General features: G+C 37.0%; 1 protein-coding gene across 1 annotated transcript in view; it reads right to left on the reverse strand.

Annotated features, from left to right (window-relative positions):
* The window catches only part of LOC122810812 (adhesion G protein-coupled receptor E1-like), a 447,985-nt gene that overhangs the window by 383,306 nt on the left and 45,852 nt on the right, over window positions 1–18,827 (reverse strand). The window contains exon 3 of the mRNA XM_044082372.1: window positions 18,558–18,646. Within this exon, the coding sequence (XP_043938307.1) occupies window positions 18,558–18,646 (89 nt within the window). The remainder of the gene's footprint in view (window positions 1–18,557; window positions 18,647–18,827) is intronic.

Here is an 18,827-nt window from a genome sequence, read left to right on the forward strand (position 1 = left end):
CCCCGGGGTGAATTTTCTATTTCCCATTCACTCATCAAGATTTCTCTTGAAGAGGGCCAGTGGGGTGCTCTGTTTGACATGAATGGGAAGTCTATTCCATAGCATGGGCAGTCTCTGTGGTATGAACCTGTCCCTCCAGCACATTCTATTGATTGTGGTAATGAGGTTGAGGTTTCTGGAGTGTGTGGTGCTGAGGGATTGCGATTTCTTTAGATGTAGCATTTCTAACAGTGGTGGGTCAGACATGGCTTTGTAAGTCAAGCAGAGATCACCTCTAAGTAGGCGATATGAGACAGAGAATAGTTGGAGTTTTTTGAGTCTGTCCATATAAGACAAGTGTTTAAGGCCTAGGATCATCTTTGTGAGGTACTTTTGCAGCCTCTTCAGTTGTTGCAGGTGTCTAGTGAGGTTCATGCTTAATGGGGCATTGTACTCGATGACTGGCCTAATGAGAGAAGAGTAGAGGGAGACAATGACCTCTTTCTTCCTGGATGCAAAACCCTTAGCAATGAGATGTGCCACATAGAAGTTGCCATATGATGATACTTTGGAGCCTTCCATAGGAAACCAGTATAAAAGCTCAGTTGGAATTGCACAGCAAGGGAATGAACAGGAAACTGTGACAACTCTAACACAGTCAATGTTGTGGAGTGATAGGCCAGTAAGTTTCCATATGAAAGTGCAATGGATGACACAGGATAAAACTGAAGAGAATGTAGCACAGGAAGATGCTCTGGAACTTTTTGTAGAATGCCTGGAGGAAATGGAAAACAAAGAATGTGCCTTCAGGAGAGAAGAAAGTCTTGAGACCCCTACTATTCAACATTTTTATAAATGACCTAAATAAAGTTCCAACAATTACTGTACTACCATACAATATGCAGACAATTCAACATCTGTACCTCAAATAACTTCTCTGACCTCCAAAAGTTAACACAAAAGGCCTTTACATCAATAGAACTCTGATAAACCAATCATAGCTATTACTTAACCCTAATAAATCTAAACAACTCATCTTTGCATCTAAACCTGTTCCCTCCGACTTTACTATATTCTCCATAAACAAAACCCCAAAAGAGTTAGTAAATCAGGCCAAACTGCTAGGAATTACTATTGACAGCAAACATAGCTTTGACTTGCATATTAATAATGCAATAAATAAGACTCACTTCAAATTAGGCAAACTTTACAGAAAAAAAATAATATTTAGACAAATCCATCCAAATAAAACTTTCAAAAATTCTTCTTCTTCCAGCCTTACTATAGGGGTCTCCTGTATTCACTAATCTTTACAACTCTTTACAACACAAACTTCAGTCCTGTTATTATAAGATTGCAAAATTCACATCAGCTCAACCAAATCGCACCCACCATTGCCAGGCCTCTAAAGAACTAAATTGGTTAGAATTTGGACATTACCTACATTACACACAACTTACCTTTGCCCATAAACTCATTTAAAAACATGAGTGTTGCCCTTCCCTGAAAAATATCATTGAACTTTAGGTCCCATCCAGAAATCTACACTCTGACATCAAACACCTACTTAAAGTATCAAAACCTAGTAAAAGAGCAGGTAGCTGCCTCTATTCCCATTACATAACTAAGCTGTGGAACACCCTTCCATCATCAGTTACAGAATTAGACAACATGATCTCCTTTAAAAGAAAACTAAAACAACATCTCACTGATAACACCAGCTGCACATGCAGCACATATTCGCAGCCTCCTTAATCTAGCAAAACTGTTTCACGTAGCAAATATACTTATGTTATGCTGTTATACCATGAGAGTTATCCCTAATCTTTGGTATCATAGTCCATACATCAGTACAACCATCTTAACACATTTTCTCTTCTCTATCACGTTCTATTTTTAATTTTTTTTCTTCCTTTGGCTTTTCCCAGTTAGGGGTCACCACAGCGGAACTCCAGTCTGCTAATGACTGGCAGTAGATTTTTTATGGTGCTAAGGTGCCAGCTCGACGTACAACCTTCGACGAAGGCATGCCCATTTACGCATGTTTTTTGAACACCACTCGACCACGGGAAGGACATGCAGACTCCACACAGAAGGCGCTCCAGCTGAGAATTAAATGGGAGAACCTCTTGCTGTGAGGCGACAATGCTACCGCTGCACCACCGCAGATTATCACTTTCTATTTTTAATGCTACCATTAAATATATGCCACCTATAATCTATTTATTCCCACTACCTAGCTATAGGATTCTAACTAGATCTGTCTTAACTTTAGTTTAACTCTCTAATTCTATCCTTCCCTTTTCCTACCCCCCCCCCAATTGTTAAATAATTCTAACTGTATAATTTTCCTACATGCTATTGTTCCATTGTTACTGTATTGTGCCTTTTTACAATATATTTGCTGTTTAGATAGTTTTCTGTATTATTTCCATAACTTTATAATTATAATTTTGTTGCCTTACGAATTCATGTAATGATTTTCATGTAACATGGAGCTTTTCTCCCCGGACCTCCACTGAAAATAGGTCTCAAGCCCAGTGGACATTCCCGATGAACAAATGTCAATAAACAATAAATAAATCTAAGAGAAGAGTTGTTTGATGTAATAGAGATGGACAGACACATTAAGATGAATGAAAAAACTGACAAAACAAATTAACACAAAAAATAGACTGTTTATAGAAGTTCAAACAATGTAACAGAAGTAAATAGGATATATTACTGCTAAATTAATAACAGATAAAGTCTTACCACAAAAACACAGGACAATGAGGGAAATGAAGGGGACAAATGTCATCATAGAAGTATTAAATAAAGAAAACTATTAAGCAGTTAAGACAAGAAGTGTCACTATTAGAAGAGTACAGAAGAGGGAACAGATGGATAAAAATGAAAAGTTCAGATATACCTCACCAAAGGTAAACTGCACAAAACCAAACAGTCAAATGGAAAAGAAACAAGCCAAGTGCAGTTCCACACATGATGAAACCAAAAAAAAACTCCAAATCCAAATGCAGGTCAAACGAATTTAATATACAGATAAGCGCTTTGACAATTTAACAAATTCCTTCTTCAGATCACACAAAGAACTAAAAACTGAGAGTTTAAATAACTTAACAATTAGTAGCAATTAGTAACAATTAAAAAAGGGGACCTATGAATACAGCTGGTCATAAACATGTGACTTATTTGAAATAAAGGAAACACATAAATGAACATCCATCACAATATATATATATATATATATATATATATATATATATATATATATATATATATATATGTATATACATATATATATATATATATATATATATATATATATATATATATATATATATATATATATATATACATGTTATATTATAAAAATGTTAAAATACTATGGTATAAGATCTATCTAAATGTTTATGTTATTAATTAATTATAATTATTTCCTCAGGCCCCTGCTGTTCAATTCAGGTTTTAAGGGATCTACATCATTCAGGTCAGAGCCTTTATGTGCTCTGAGTCTGAGAATCTACCTGGTCTCATTGCATTCAGTGTTATTTATAATATTACCTAATCTCATATCTGTTTTCGTAACTTCTATAACCTGAAACACAAATCTATGAAGGTCCCCCTACTGTGTTACATGCTTAGCTAATGCACTATACTATAGCTTTTTACTTATACAATATGAATGATCTCTTATCCATTCACGAAGGCATCCGTTGGTCTTGCCAACATAGAACTTACTGTATTTTAAAGATTGAGCTAAATAAACTATGTTTTGAGTATTGCAATTGGCTCTAGCCTTAAATATAAACTTGCAACCAGAATCAGGATGTATAAAAACTGGATCTTCATTTCTACTATTACAGAAATTGCAAGTACCACATCGCTGTGTGACTGTCACTTCTTGATTCATGTCCACGCCTAAATGTTTAGGGTAGAATAACTGTCTCCTTAAAGATTTTTTGTTTCTATAAACAAAAGATGATCTAGTACCAAGGATTCCTACTGTATTGTTACCTGTGTGCAAAACATGCCAATGTTTGCTAACTATATTTCTAAACACATTGACCTCACTACTGTATGTAAAATTAAAACAGAATTTATTATCTCTGGATCTAGACCTATAAATATTCCTTCTATGTGGTAAGGAGAAATAGGGCTGACCAAAATTTTTCCTTTCCTTTTTAACTATTTCCCTGGTTCACTCAACCTCTGCACTGCCATAGCCCTATATACAAACTCCTTAGAAAGCTTTAATAAACACTCATCAAAATCAGCATCATTAGCTGTTAATCTTGAAGCACAAAACTTTTGTCCCTTCCTAACATTTGGAAAAATATGTCCAGGATGCATAATATCCCTTTGCAAATAAGAAGGTACATAACATCGCTTTCTAAAAACATTGGTGGAAATAGTGCCATGTACAGTGTCCCTTTTAATTCTACATCTAAGTAATGAGAAATCTCTGAAGAATATTCAAAAGTAAATCTCAAAAAATCACATGTAGTATTAATGTAGTCAAAAAAAACTGAAGAAGTTCCATAAAAGAAGAGATCATCCACAAAGCGACAAAACAATGCAATATTCTTCCCTATTAGACCCTTAATATACTGGGATTCCAATTCTGCCATCACAAGGTTGGTGTAGCTATTGGCACAAGAAATGCCCATAGCTATGTCAGCTAACTGAAGATAGTATTGTTGTTCAAAAATAAATACATTGTGTTCCAGAACCATTTCGTAAAAAAACATATAAATTCAACATGATGCAGACTATATTCACTGTTTCTCAAAACAGAAGCTTTCATCATGTCTATCCCTTCTAAATTAGGGATCACAGTGAATAAAGATACCACGTCCATGGTAACAAACAAGTAGAAGTTACTAAACTCTAAAGAATTCAAAAACTTATGCATTTCCTCAAGGAACTGTTTACTATCCTTTAATACCAGATCATATCTATTCAAAATGGGTCTCAACTGTTTCTCAATATAAATTGAAAAGGACTCAGTTAACCAACCTGAGCCTGAAACAATCAGCCTGAATTTTGGAGTAAATGGGTTTTTATGTATGTTGGGTAACACCATATAAGCATGGAACTAATGGTTGCTCGATCACCAAATATTCAAACATTTCCTTGTAAATAATGCCCATCTGCAAGGTTTCGATGAGTGCTTTCTGAACTTTCAACTTCATTTGCTCTATTGCCACCAAATCAATTTTCTTATAGGTATTGACATCATTCAACATATCTCTAATAGTATCAAAATAATAAGCCTTATTCATAATAACTATTGACCTGTCTTTCTCGGCAGGGCAAATGACTAAGGTGTTATCATTCTGCAAATTACCAAGGACTAACCTTTCATCAGTAGTAAGACTGACAAATCTGTTGCTTTTCCTATTACTAATGAAATGGTTATAAACATCTTCACACAATTTGAGAAAAACTTCAAAGGCAGGATTAGTTGCAGGTATAAAATCACTAGTTTTTTTTAAAAAAGACACGTAGCATCACTGAATTCTTGATTTCTAAGCATAACTTTCAAAGATAAATTATGTATAAAAAGTCTGAAATCTAACAAGGTTTCTGATAAATCAGCCATTTGGGCTGGAATGAATGACAAGCCTCTATTCAGTACCTTGTGTTCAAACTCCGTGAGTACTCGATCAGAAATATTCCATACTAAGTGGCGCCATTCGTATTTCACATCCTCCTCAAAGTGCAATTGTTGTCCTGGAAATTTTGTTTCCTTTTTATTCCGTTCCCGAACTGCTCTCCACTGACTTCATCCTGTGTCTCTTGAAAGGGAGAGGCAGGCTGGAAAAAAACTGCTTGTTTAACACAGAGCCCATTTTGTTCCTGACAACAGGCTCTGTTCCTTCAGTTTTATCAGTAGATTGTTGCAAAGGAACAGCCAGGGTATCATCTGTAAGTGTTGTGCTATACAGCAAATGTGACGAGGCATGCTGAATAGAAGGTGGAACTTCCTTCTGCTGTTCCACTACTGGAGTGGTTGTAATAGCAGCTTTCTCACTCATCCCATTGGCTCTGAGTGGATGACCTGTCACCGCTGATTCTCTAGGCCAACTAAATACCCAGTTATTGCTGAAATCACGAAGGTCATGTTGAAGCTTTTTCTTTTTAGTAGTTAATAATCATTGTTCATAAGCTGATACACGATCAATTAATTCACTACAACGCACATCAGCAAACACATCACCAGCTTCCTTATACAGTTCAATTTGTGTTGCTTGCATCTTATCAACTAGACTCTGCTCAATAGGTGTAAAAAAGTCTATCAATAGTTTTATATATTTAAAACTGGTTTCCAGGTTAATCTGTTGCCATTTGGCCAGTAACTCAGCATAGGTGTCACCATAGGTCTGCATATTAAACACCCGTAACCCTCTTGGTATTACCTTCAATGATAGACATGCTTCAAAATGAAGCCTTTGACATTGGAGTCTCTTCAACTGATAAAGGTCATTCTCTATCTGCTTCATTATATTCTGAACCTTCCTTTCCTCATATTGAACGTCATTATCAGAAGAAATATCAGTTTGTAAGTCAGTATTCAATAACGGATTACTATCCAAGCACATAAAGTTCATGAGTCTCTCACCACTAGGTCGCAGAGGTACCGCATTCATATATGCACTTCCTTCAGCTATGTCCTTGGTAGGTAAAAAATACACCAAACGAAAAGTTCAAATATATCTCACCAAAGGTAAACTGCACAAAACCAAACAGTCAAATGGAAAAGAAACAAGGAAAGTGCAGTTCCACAGCTCATGAAACCAAAAAAACTCCAAATCCAAATGCAGGTCAAACAAATTTAATATACAGATAAGCGCTTTCACAATTTAACAAATTGCTTCTTTAGATCACACAAAGAACTAAACTGAGAGTTTAAATAATGTAACAATTAGTAGCAATTAGTAACAATTAAAAAAGGGGACCTATGAATACAGTTGGTCATAATTATGTGACCCTGCCGACAAAGGCGGGTCAATAGTTATTATGAATAGGGCTTATTATTTTGATACTATTAGAGATATGTTGAATGATGTAAATACCTATAAGAAAATTGATTTGGTGGCAATAGAGCAAATGAAGTTGAAAGTTCAGAAAGCACTCATGGAAACCTTGCAGATGGGCATTATTTCCAAGGAAATGTTTCAATATTTGGTGATCGAGCAACTATTAGTTCTATGCTTATATGGGTTACCCAAAATACATAAAAACCCATTTACTCCAAAATTCAAGCCAATTGTTTCGGGTTCAGGTTGGTTAACTGAGTCCTTTTCAATTTATATTTAAAAACAGTTGAGACCCATTTTAAACAGATATGATCTGGTATTAAAAGATGGTAAACAATTCCTTGAGGAAATGTATACGTTTTTGAATTCTTTAGAGTTTAGTAACTTCAACTTGTTTGTTACCATGGATGTGGTGTCTTTATTCACTGTGATCCCTAATTTAGAAGGGATAGACATGATGAAAGCTTTTGTTTTGAGAAACAGTGAATATAGTCTGCATCATGTTAAATGTATATGTTTTTTACTGGAAATGGTTTTGGAACACAATGCATTTATTTTTGAACAACAATACTATCTTCAGTTGGCTGGTGTAGCTATGGGTACTCCTTGTGCCAATAGCTACACCAACCTTGTGATGGCAGAATGGGAGTCACGGTTTATTAAGGGTCTAATAGGGAAGAATACTGTATTTTTTCATTGCTTTGTGGATGATCTCTTCTTTTTATGTAGGGGAAAGCAGATGGAACTTAGGTTCATAAGTTGGTACTAGGCTATCGGCCCTAGGGCCTATACAAGCCTAGCCATAACAATTCCCTGGATATTTCTTCACACAATATTTACTTTTCTGGACCCCTGTCTAGCAGGGTGACTGACATGATCCCCAGGGTGAATTTCCTATCTCCCATCCAATCATCAAGGTTCCTTTTGAAGAGGGCCAAAGAGGCGCTCTGCTTGACAAAACAGTTGAGACTCATTTTGAATAGATATGATCTGGTATTAAAGGATATTAAACAATTCCTTGAGGAAATGTTGGTTCCTAAAAACATTGGTGGAAATAGTGCCATCTACAGTGTCCCTTTTTAATTCTACATCTAAGTAATGAGAAATCTCTGAAGAATATTCAAAAGTAAATCTAAAAAAAAAATCACATGTAGTATTAATGTAGTAAAAAAAACTGAAGAAATGTGTGTTTCCTTTATTTCAAATAAGTCACATGTTTATGACCAACTGTATTCATAGGTCCCCTTTTTTAATTGTTACTAATTGTTACTAATTGTTACGTTATTTAAACTCTCATTTTTTAGTTGTTTGTGTGATCTGAAGAAGCAATTTGTTAAATTGTGAAAGCGCTTATCTGTATATTAAATTTGTTTGACCTACATTTGGATTTGGAGTTTTTTTGGTTTCATCAACTGTGGAACTGCACTTGGCTTGTTTCTTTTCCAGATGGATAAAAATACTTGGAAAGACAGATGTGATAAAAGCAATGTGCAGTATCAGAAAAGATCAGGATCTATCATGCACTATTGCAAATAAAAAACTAAAAATATCAGCACAGGTAGAACAAAATTAGAAGATATGCAGGTAAGTATAAAGGAAGAGTACAAAATAATCAATTTATTGATGATACAAAAAAGTTTTATAGAGAATTGGGAAACAAGGTAAAAGGAATTGAAACACCACCAAAAAAAGAAGAAATCAATACATTTTGGATCTATGAAGCTCCTGTGGAACATAAGAAAGATAATGAATTGGGAGAAGAAATAAAAGAAAGAACAAGAAGTTCAAATGTACAGGATATGAAATGGGATGAAGCAATGGCCAGAGAGATTAAAACAAAGTTAAGAAAAGCTCCTAGCTGAAAAACCCTAGACCCAGATGCAATACCTAACTTCTGGCTAAAAGTGCTAACATCTTTACATGAATATTTAGTCATAACTAAGAACTATTTATATGCTCACCCTGAATAGACACCAAACTAGTTAACAACAGTAAAAACAATACTCCTACTTAAAAGCAAACCTGCAAACTATCCTTAAAACTACAGACCAATAACTTGCCTTCCAATGACATAGAAGCTATACATTGAAATTGATGCCAACAGAGTTTATAGTCATTTAGAAGAAAACTCAATCATGGCAACAGAACAAAAGAGTAACAAAAGAAAGTCATATGGAACAAAGGATCATTTGTCATTAAATAAAGTCATAAGGGAGAACTGTAAAAAGGGGAAGAATAGAAGTATGGCATGGATAGACTACAAAATGACATTTGTCAGTATCCCACATTCATGGATAAAAGAATGCTTAAAAATGTATAAGATACACCCGACACCGGTAATTACATTACAGCTACAATGAAACTGTGGCAAACCACTTTGCAGTTAAGCCACGATAAGCGACACATTATTATTCCAGGGATAAAATTCAAAGAGGATATTGCAGGGTGACTCTTTGTCACCGCTGTTCTTTTGTCTTGTCACAAACCCTTTATTCTGTCTACTTAACCAAATAGGTCATGGCTACAATTTGGCTCCCAAAAAAACAAAAAAGTATAAAGACTTCTCATCTTCTTTTTGTGGGTGAGTTAAAACTGTATAGTTCACCGCATGAGGAACTGAAAGCTCAACTGCAAGGGGTCAAAACTTTTTTAGATGATATAAGAATGTCGTTTCATCTTGATAAATGTGCAAAAGCAACCTTTAAAGCAGAAAAGTTGCAACACCAAGGAAGCATTATGCTGGGATAGGAATATAATATAAAAGAACTTGAGCAAGAGGGAGTGTATACATATTTGGGAATTAATGAAGGATCAACAATAAAACATGAACGAATGTGAATAAAACTTAGTAAGGAATATTTTAGAAGATTAAAATTAATACTGAAAACAGCTCTGACATCTAGGAACAAAGTCCAAGCTAGAAACCAATTTATTCTTCTTTTCCTAACTTATAGTTTTGCAGTGACTGGCTGGCCCCAAAAGGTGTTGGATCAGCTGAACAGCAAAACAAGAAGATGCTTCATGCTTATCAAATAAAAAGCAATGTCTTTTCGGCTTTTCCCGGTTAGGGGTCGCCACAGTGGAACTCCGGTCCACTAATGATTGGCAGTGGATTTTTTACAGTGCTGAGTTACCAGACCGACACCCAACCTTCAAGGAATTCATGCTTATCAAATGATTTATAAAAATCACTACATAACAAGACTATATATTCCTCATTCTGGAGGAGGTATGGGCTTACTCAAAACTGATTACATGCATAGATCTGCAGTCGTTGGACTACATACATATCTGCTGACCTCACAAGACCTAAACATAGTGAAAGTTTTAAAACATGAGGAGAATACGTCTAAGATGACTTCTATGGTTAGTTTAGCAGAAGCATATTGGTGTCAAGTGGGAATGGAAATCAAAGTAGGAAAAGATCAGGCAGCAACTGAATGTGGCAAAATACAAAATAAAGAATATAAGGTAAAGGATCAGCCGAGAAGGCAAGAAATGGGAAAATGTATAAATATAGTTACAAGTACAGAAAACTCTTGGAACAACCTCATGTTGATCAGGATCAAATGCAGGAATGGCTAAGTTGAGGTGAATTTAAACCAAAGTTTGAAATGTTAATACTGGTAGCCTAGGATAGTTAACTACGTACACGTTCATTTACAAAGTCCTTTGAACATGTCAGAGAAACAGACAAATGTAGTTTTTTGTAAAACAGAATTGGAAACAGTTGCACATCTTGTTGCTGGTGTAATTTACTAATGGCAGAAGGACTGTATACTGAAAGGCATATTAATGTGACAAAATTATTGCACTGGGGATTGTGCAAACATGGTACTGAAGTGGCTGAAAAATACTGGAAACATGAGCCACAAAGCATTATAGAAAATGATAATCACCCATTACCAACAGTACAAAAAACAGATGAGAGAAAACCAGATATAGTAGTCCAAAAAAGAAGACAAAAGTAACATTTTATTTTATTTATTTTATTTTATTTTTATTTTACATTTGTTGACCAGGCTAGTCTAACTGGATACATGTCCATTTTCAGTAGAGGCCCGGGGAGATAAGCTCCTAGGTAGGACAATGAAATTAACACAATAACAACTAATGAAACATGAGGCAAATAAAACCTATTAACAGTACCTATTACAGGTTATCACAGTAATATTTACAGTGCAGAATGCAGGTATAACAAAGGAATGCTAATATAATCAAGGTGTGCTAGAGATAGTTAGTAAAATAGTTTAACAAGGAGGAGTTGCTGTAAGTGAGTAGATGGGGTAGGAAGAGAAAAGTATTTAGAGACACATAAAGACTAGTCAGGTTTGGAGCATGGGCATAACCAGTGAGTTTTGAGGGACACTGGTTACTGGCTAAGGCTCTTGCCACCCCTATAGTGCCTTTTTTAGGCAAACTTCAAAGGACAAAACCACCACCGTAACAGGTACAAGCATGCAAAATCTGAAGGTAATGCTACTCAATGCTAGAAGTCTAAACCTCAAAATGCACTCTCTCGAGGCACTCCTAAAAATGGAGAACATCGATATCTGTGCAGTAACTGAGGCTCCAGAGAGCACCCCTGCAATACCAGGCTACAACTCTTACCACACTTTTTGGCCACCAAACCAGGACCGAAACACTAAAGTTGGAGGAGTGTCAATATTCACCAAGGATATTCACACCACCAGGCTATTTAGCCAACACAATGTGTCTGAAATTCTCCAAGTGCAACTAACACTAGGTAAGACTGCAATCCAAATTTACAGATCCCCACCATACCCCAAGATTCTCACTACACCTTTCTAAACATACTGGAAAATATTAAGATAGAACCAAACACCCTAATACTGGGTGATTTTAACTCCATACCTATGGTGAAGTGACAAACTTAACTGAAAGTTCAACTGCTGAATCTGGCAATGCTCAGATCTGCTCTCTGATCGAAGGATATTGCCAATATCTGGCAGGATGATTTCATGCCAACTTTCAGTGCCCTCTCACCCTGGCCCATCTCAATACGGAAAGGAGCCAAATTCAGTAATAACGGCCACACAGGTACAAAACACCGCTCTAAAAGCCAAGAACACCACAGCATCCATGGGACCAGACATGGGACCGGGCTGCTGTGCTACATAATACTACATGAAACTGGCACCTCACCACCTCACCTAAGTGTTTAATCATAGCCCTCACCTCAGTTTCAGGCTCACTGGAGTGCGGGGATCCACCTTGGATCCCAGAACTACCGCCCCATCAGTCTGACAGCCCTTATCTGCAAGGCCATGGTAACCTTTGGGTTTTGGAAGGGCTGATCTTGTCTCCTGAACCTGATTCCGGCTTCTTTTGAATCAGTCTCAGAGCCATGGACAAGGGAGTAGGTGGTCCACACAGCCTATCCTAGACCTTGCCAAGGCCTTTGACACCATCCCCACTCTGGAATCATAAGATAAACTTAGGGTTGGGCATTAATCCTATGTCACCCAATGGGTTGCTAAATGGCTTACTGATAGAACCCACACTGTAAAGTAGCGACTCCAAATCCAGCTCAGACAAGTGACAGTGGAGTACCTCAGGGTTCAGTCCTGGGGCGGCTCTTGTTTGGCATCTACTTCTCTGAAGTACAGGTCAACACTAAGGGACTCTGGCTACAGGTCAACACAGATGACTGCAACCTGGGAGCCAAGTGATGAATCCCAAATGATGTGGATACTCTACAAAAGGGCCTTACAGAAACAGATGCTTGGTGCCAGGCCATGGGCTCCAAGCTCAATGGAGCAAAATGTATTATTTATCCCTTTGGGAAAAAACATGTATCCCATGTATACCACTATAGGTGGCAGTACACTAAACACAGAAAGTGTGATAAGAGACTTTTTAGGGGGACAGGTGGACAGTGGTCATCACGATAACCACATGCATACAACAGTCAGGAAATCCTTCTATGTACACACCCATCAGAAGAACTTTTCATCAGAAAAAGGAGGGTCATTGTCCCACTGTACATCCTCATTTAGACCCATTATAAGAATACATGCCCCATTTGGTATGTACCTCTCAGACATCTGCAACAACTGGAAAGGCCTCAGAAATACCTCACTAAAAGAATCACGGGCCCTAAAGGGTACCCTCGCTGGCCGCCTTAAAAATCTCTGTAATGATACAAGGCCATGTCAAACCCAGAGCTGTTAGACATGCTACACTTAAAGAAATCCCAATCCCCATGGGAGAAAGGAAATTCACCCAGGTCACCAGGCTAGACAGGGGTCCAGGGTCCAGGAAATGTGGGAAGAAATAGATAATATTGGGGAATTGTTATAAAGGTATTTGTATAGCTAGGCTTAGCCTAAAGCCAGTACCAACCTACCTAGTATATGAACCTGAACCTACCCTCTGAACTTTCGAACTGTTTTGAAGCTTTTGATTTGGGAAGTGTGGAGAGTTCATTTGGGAGGAAGATTCGGAAGGGAGGGAGATTATATTTTTTCCAACTAAAAAAAAAAAGGGAGTTGTTTTGTTTTTGTTAGTATGTACTGTATGTTTCTGTCTTGAGAAGACCTAAAGGATTCCAGGTTTTAGGGGTGATTAGTGTGGAAAGAATAGGCGGTTTTGGAAGGTTTGTAAATTGATGGAATTTAGTGGAAGATTTGAAGTTTGAACCCATCCTAGCTGCTTTAAATTAAGGCAGTGATGGGTTCTAAATGGGTATCATAGAGAGAGCCTAGCTTTTGTTGACAGTTTTATAATTATTTGTTAAATGTCATGTCAAAGTTTAGATATTTGTCAATGGTGACACCTAATAGTTGTTGGTTGGCTGGTTCAGGGATAATATGGTTTTGATGGTAGAGTTAACTGAAATCCATTGGGGACTTTCTAGGAGAGAGAAAAGGAGGAGTTTAGTGTGAACCATTGCTCAACTGTGTTAAATACTTGTTGGGTAAGATAGAGAAGTTCGAGAGGAGGGCCTGTTGTCTTTTATCAAGGTAGACTGGACCCATTTTATGGAGGATAAGAAGTGACAGGGATTTCAGTATTATGATGAGAATTTGGTGATTTACATGTCAAAAGCTTTAGACAGGTCAATAAATAGGGCTGAAGAGAGTTTGTTTAGATTGCGGTTTTTGTTGATACAATCTGTGAAGGAAAGAAGGGGAATAGTAGTGCTATGTGAAGGTCTAAAGCCATGCTGACAGTTGGCTAGTCTGGGGATATAACTTTCAGTAATAGTTCTATTGATCAGGATAGAAATGGGATAGGCAATAGCTTTGGTGGATTGTTGTAGGAATTCAGCAGGTAGTTGGTCTGCTGAGGGGGAGCATGGTTTCAGTTTCTGTAGAAGGGTTAGAATATAGGTAGGTGAGGTTGATCCACTGGAAGGTGGAGTGAAGTTATTAGGTGATGGTTGACTAGCTAGTGTTTGTATAGCATCAGTAAAAAATGTATTAAAAGCATTAGCTATATTCCTTGGTGTTTGTCTTCAGTGTTTTGAGGGTTTGGATACTAGACCAAAATTGTCAGATAATATAGCATTGAAATTGCTAACCCAGTTACTACAGAGAGAGATAAAGTCATAAAATAACAGGATTTGCAGGCAGAAATGAGGGTAATGTGGAAGAAGAATACCCAGACAGTTTTTATAGTACTAGGACTAACAGATCTTATAAAAAAAAAAATTTCAGTCGTACTTAGATATGTTACCAATACATGTAACCCCATATGAACTCCAGGTGTTAATAATGGGCACAATGCAGGTGCTGTGAAGAGCACTTCTGGCTAATATTAAAGATTGAAACAATATAATTCCATGAACTTTAATTATACTTTGAGTTAGGAATGGAGTCCATTCCCATCATGGTATAAGAAACCCAAAAGACTCAGAGAAATTAAAACAAGAGAACATCTACAAGAACTTTCAGAGAGTGGACACTTTTTGTTTAGACTCCTGACATTGAGCAGTAATGCTTTTAGATTATCCTGGATAGGTCCAGTGCTATGTTGAAAGATTTTTCAAGTAAACAGTGCCTAAAAAGGCACTATGGGGCTGGATGAAGTGTTAGCCAATAATCAATGGCCTAGATGGGACAGGTGCAGTCCAGCCCTAGTAAAGCAGCATGGTCTCTCAGTCATATCCTCCCAGGCTGACAAATATTCTACCCCATTTGAATGACACCAAAAATGAAGCAAATTATTAACGTCAATTATCTTTTGTTCATATCGTGGCATCATTGTCAGGGAAGGTAGAGTGCTTGTTAATGCTAGGCTCATACTGCCTGAGAGAAGTATATTGTTTTAAGGTAGGGTTATTTGCAATTTCCTTTTTTCATTTTTTTAAAAGGGTGCTGGTTAACATATATCAAAGCATTTTTGGCATTTTTTCAGATGGTAATAACAGACAGCAGACAGTTCTTTGAGAGTGTGGGGAATGTCACATCTTCACATGCAAAGACTTTAAGTCACTCTTTCTTTATGGATTTAATTAAGCAATTATTTTTTTATTGGGGTGTGTGGGGTATGAGCAGGCACCAGCAGTCAGTGGGTATACTTTGATGGTTTACATTTGATGTGGTAGCCAATACCAAGAAGTCAAATGACAGGGCTGCACCTGTCTTTGGAAATAACATAGAGGTTTATCATAATAATGTATTTTATGGTAAAAGCATCAATGACTGTACTATGCTAACAGTGCTCGGTCTCTTCTTTCATTTTGTTTTGCAGATGGGGAAGTATTTAGAGATGAACTGTTAACTCTACCACAAGAAGCTGGAGAGACTCGTCCCCCAACCCTGTAGATTTTTTTTCTCTTGTCATGCAATAAGCTCCTACATAATTTGAAATAGCTATTAAACAACTTTATTATATTACTGACTTTTTCTCCATTTTGTATCCCTTCCCAGATCATGAGTAGCCTGAGGCAGGTCAGCTGCAGTCCTCCACTCCAGCAAGGAAGCACCCCCCCCCCTCACCTATCACATGAATGTTCTGCATCATCAGGAAAAAGTAGAGATTCCTCCAGTGTGGGCAGTACAAAATGTTAAGGTCACCCCCATACACAGTAGCCCAGTTGTAGACTGTAGTGGAGGCTGCTTTTAAAGGCTTTGGATAGGCAGTGGGATTCATGTCAATGTGTCAAGCAGCACTTGAAAGAGTCATTGGAGTGACTTGCTCTGAAAATCAAGCATCTAGAGGCCACACCTTCAACTTCAGGATCTGCCTGTCCAGACACCTCTGGACAAGGCCCATAGTGCAGATCTCTGGGCTGGTATGCTGGTTGCAGCAGTATTTTACTCCCTCACCTACTATTACCTGTACATCCACCCTACTTCGCCATATCCACCCCTTGTGCATTCTCTTACATCTTACCCTTCACTACTTTCCCATCCTTCTGATTGCAAACCATATCTATGTTGTGATCATTAACCCCCATTTGTCTTGACTGTATTTTTATGTAGTTTGTCCAAACTCTTATCTTCCTTCTATTTCTCATCTCTTTCCTTGCATCCATATACACGCCATCCTCTCCCCTTATATATTTCAGAAAAAGTGAATCTGTCCTGATGAAAAAATTAAAATATCCTCCTGTCCCACCTCCTCCAGTGCAACCCTGATTTTTCATCCCACTGTATTTCTCTTGTTTACTCTCACCTTTTTCCAACTTTCCTGTCAGCCTGTTTTCCACACTTAAAATGAAATAAGTTAGTATCCATCAATGAACACCTACAGAATAAGTCTGCTGGCAAAAGTGGGTTTATCTGCTTGCCGGTGCTGCTGAGCTAAAGTATACAAAGCTTATAGTAGTAATGTCTTGCAATATTTGAGCAAGGATGCAGCTAACAGCTAACTATGGAAACCTAAGAAGCTACATCAGACTTCCACATATGTGCAGCACACATGCCTGGATGCAAGTATTGCCTGCACACCTTCTGTGTAGCTTACATACATCTGTGCAAGTCTGCTTGGGCAGTTATTCATGGGCTGCACATATACAAAAACCAGCATCAATGATTTGTGCTTAATGCATTACCATACTGTTAAAGCACCACTGTTTACACATTTGCCTTGGACATTGCTGCATCATATAACTATGAGTACTTACTCATGGACTAAAACAAAATCATCCTGCCAGTTATCAAATGTATATTTTGAGTATGTTGAATTCAACTTCTTTTATTTTAAAATGCTTTCAATTTCTTGTTTCCCAACTAAAACTTCCTCAGGGAGTCAGTATGTTATGTTTTGGAATGAATACTGAATTTTTGAGCATTAGAGCACAATCTCTTAAATTGCTTTCATCTGTAAGACTGAAACACTCAAAAAGTAATGATTATTAAATGCCTTTCTTGTAACTATTAACTCTGTCTTACCAATTTGTATTTTAAATGTGCTTCAACAACAATCTTTCCCTCTGAGTATAATTTTCAAAATTAGCAGATTTTTCATTCTGCTATGTATTCTTACTGTTTTAAGAGTTTAGCCCATTTTTTGTTGCCCAAATGATGACTCCACATTTAAGCTTTCTACATGTTATTCTTCTGAAAATGGAGATCATCATCTGAGACTGGCTACCTACAAGACCTGAGTTTGACTAGCGTCTTTGACATTTGTGGGGTCAAGAAGAGAGGACTGGAGTAAATGGTCAATGCTGGTCATCCATCATTTGAGAGTGAGACCATGAGACATACAATTACACTAACACCTAGCTGAGGCCAGATGTCTCCTAGTCCAGAAGGACAAATTCAGCAGCAACTTGGTTGCAATGGGAGGTGTGCTTATTAATTAGTGATCCCTACAGCCAGAACCAGGTAGTGATAAGAGAGCTCAGGCATCCAAATATCTGGTAGGGGCTACCTGAATGACATCTTGCTGTGACCAGCTTTCAATCCAACAGGAAGTGAATGGAGCACTTTTAATGTTTGGTAGCTAATGAAGGACCTAAAAAGAATAACTAAGAAAAAATAAATAAACATCAGCTCACATTTCTATAATTTGAACATATATCATGAATTCCTGGTCAATGCTTCATTGTTATTTATTGGATTTATGTCAAAGTTTAACAGATTCTCTACCACTGACTTTATAAATTCTCTCTGTATCCATTTAATATGTTTGTGTTTGTTTTCCCATGTTTCACCAGTCTAACTTCATTGATGTTTTATTCTAGATGTCTGCATTTGGTCCACGTCAGTATATGCCATCATTTACTTCTTTATTTTCAAAAGCACCCTTGCTGACAGTAATTAACCTTTAAACTTAATTTCCAAATTTTGTACAGAAGACATTATCAATGTTTAAGTTATTACAGATTTACAAAGAACCCCTTTGTAGTCTATCACAACCTATCTTCACCCCCCATTTAACAGCCATCCCTTCATTATCTGTATGTCATTCAAATTCAATAAATGTACAAAAAAAAACAATGACACATTTGTCCCTTAATAATATCCTTTCCTGGATTTTTGTAATCTAATGTACCTGTAGATTAACACTTAATTCATATCAGTATGATTTCTAGTTTAACAAAATATATATTCTTACCTGAGTTTTGTTAGATAAAACAAAGTTTCCTGAAGAACATTGTGTGACATTTGGATTTCGAGACTCAGGACAGCAGACACATGTCTGACCTAGGGATAAAAAGACATTGTTATACTTTGTTATTTTTTATTATTATTGTGGTTTATTTGTATTTCCAAATGTTGCTTAATGCTGCACAAGCCATAAGTCAGTTTACAAGAACAATTGTTTAGACTACTTAGTAAGATGGGGGTTGTTTTCACGCATAAATTTTTTACCAGTTTAAAAAGG

Source organism: Protopterus annectens, chromosome 9.part0 (genome assembly GCF_019279795.1).
Source record: "Protopterus annectens isolate FY-2018-M chromosome 9.part0, PAN1.0, whole genome shotgun sequence".
Lineage (NCBI taxonomy): Eukaryota > Metazoa > Chordata > Ceratodontiformes > Protopteridae > Protopterus > Protopterus annectens.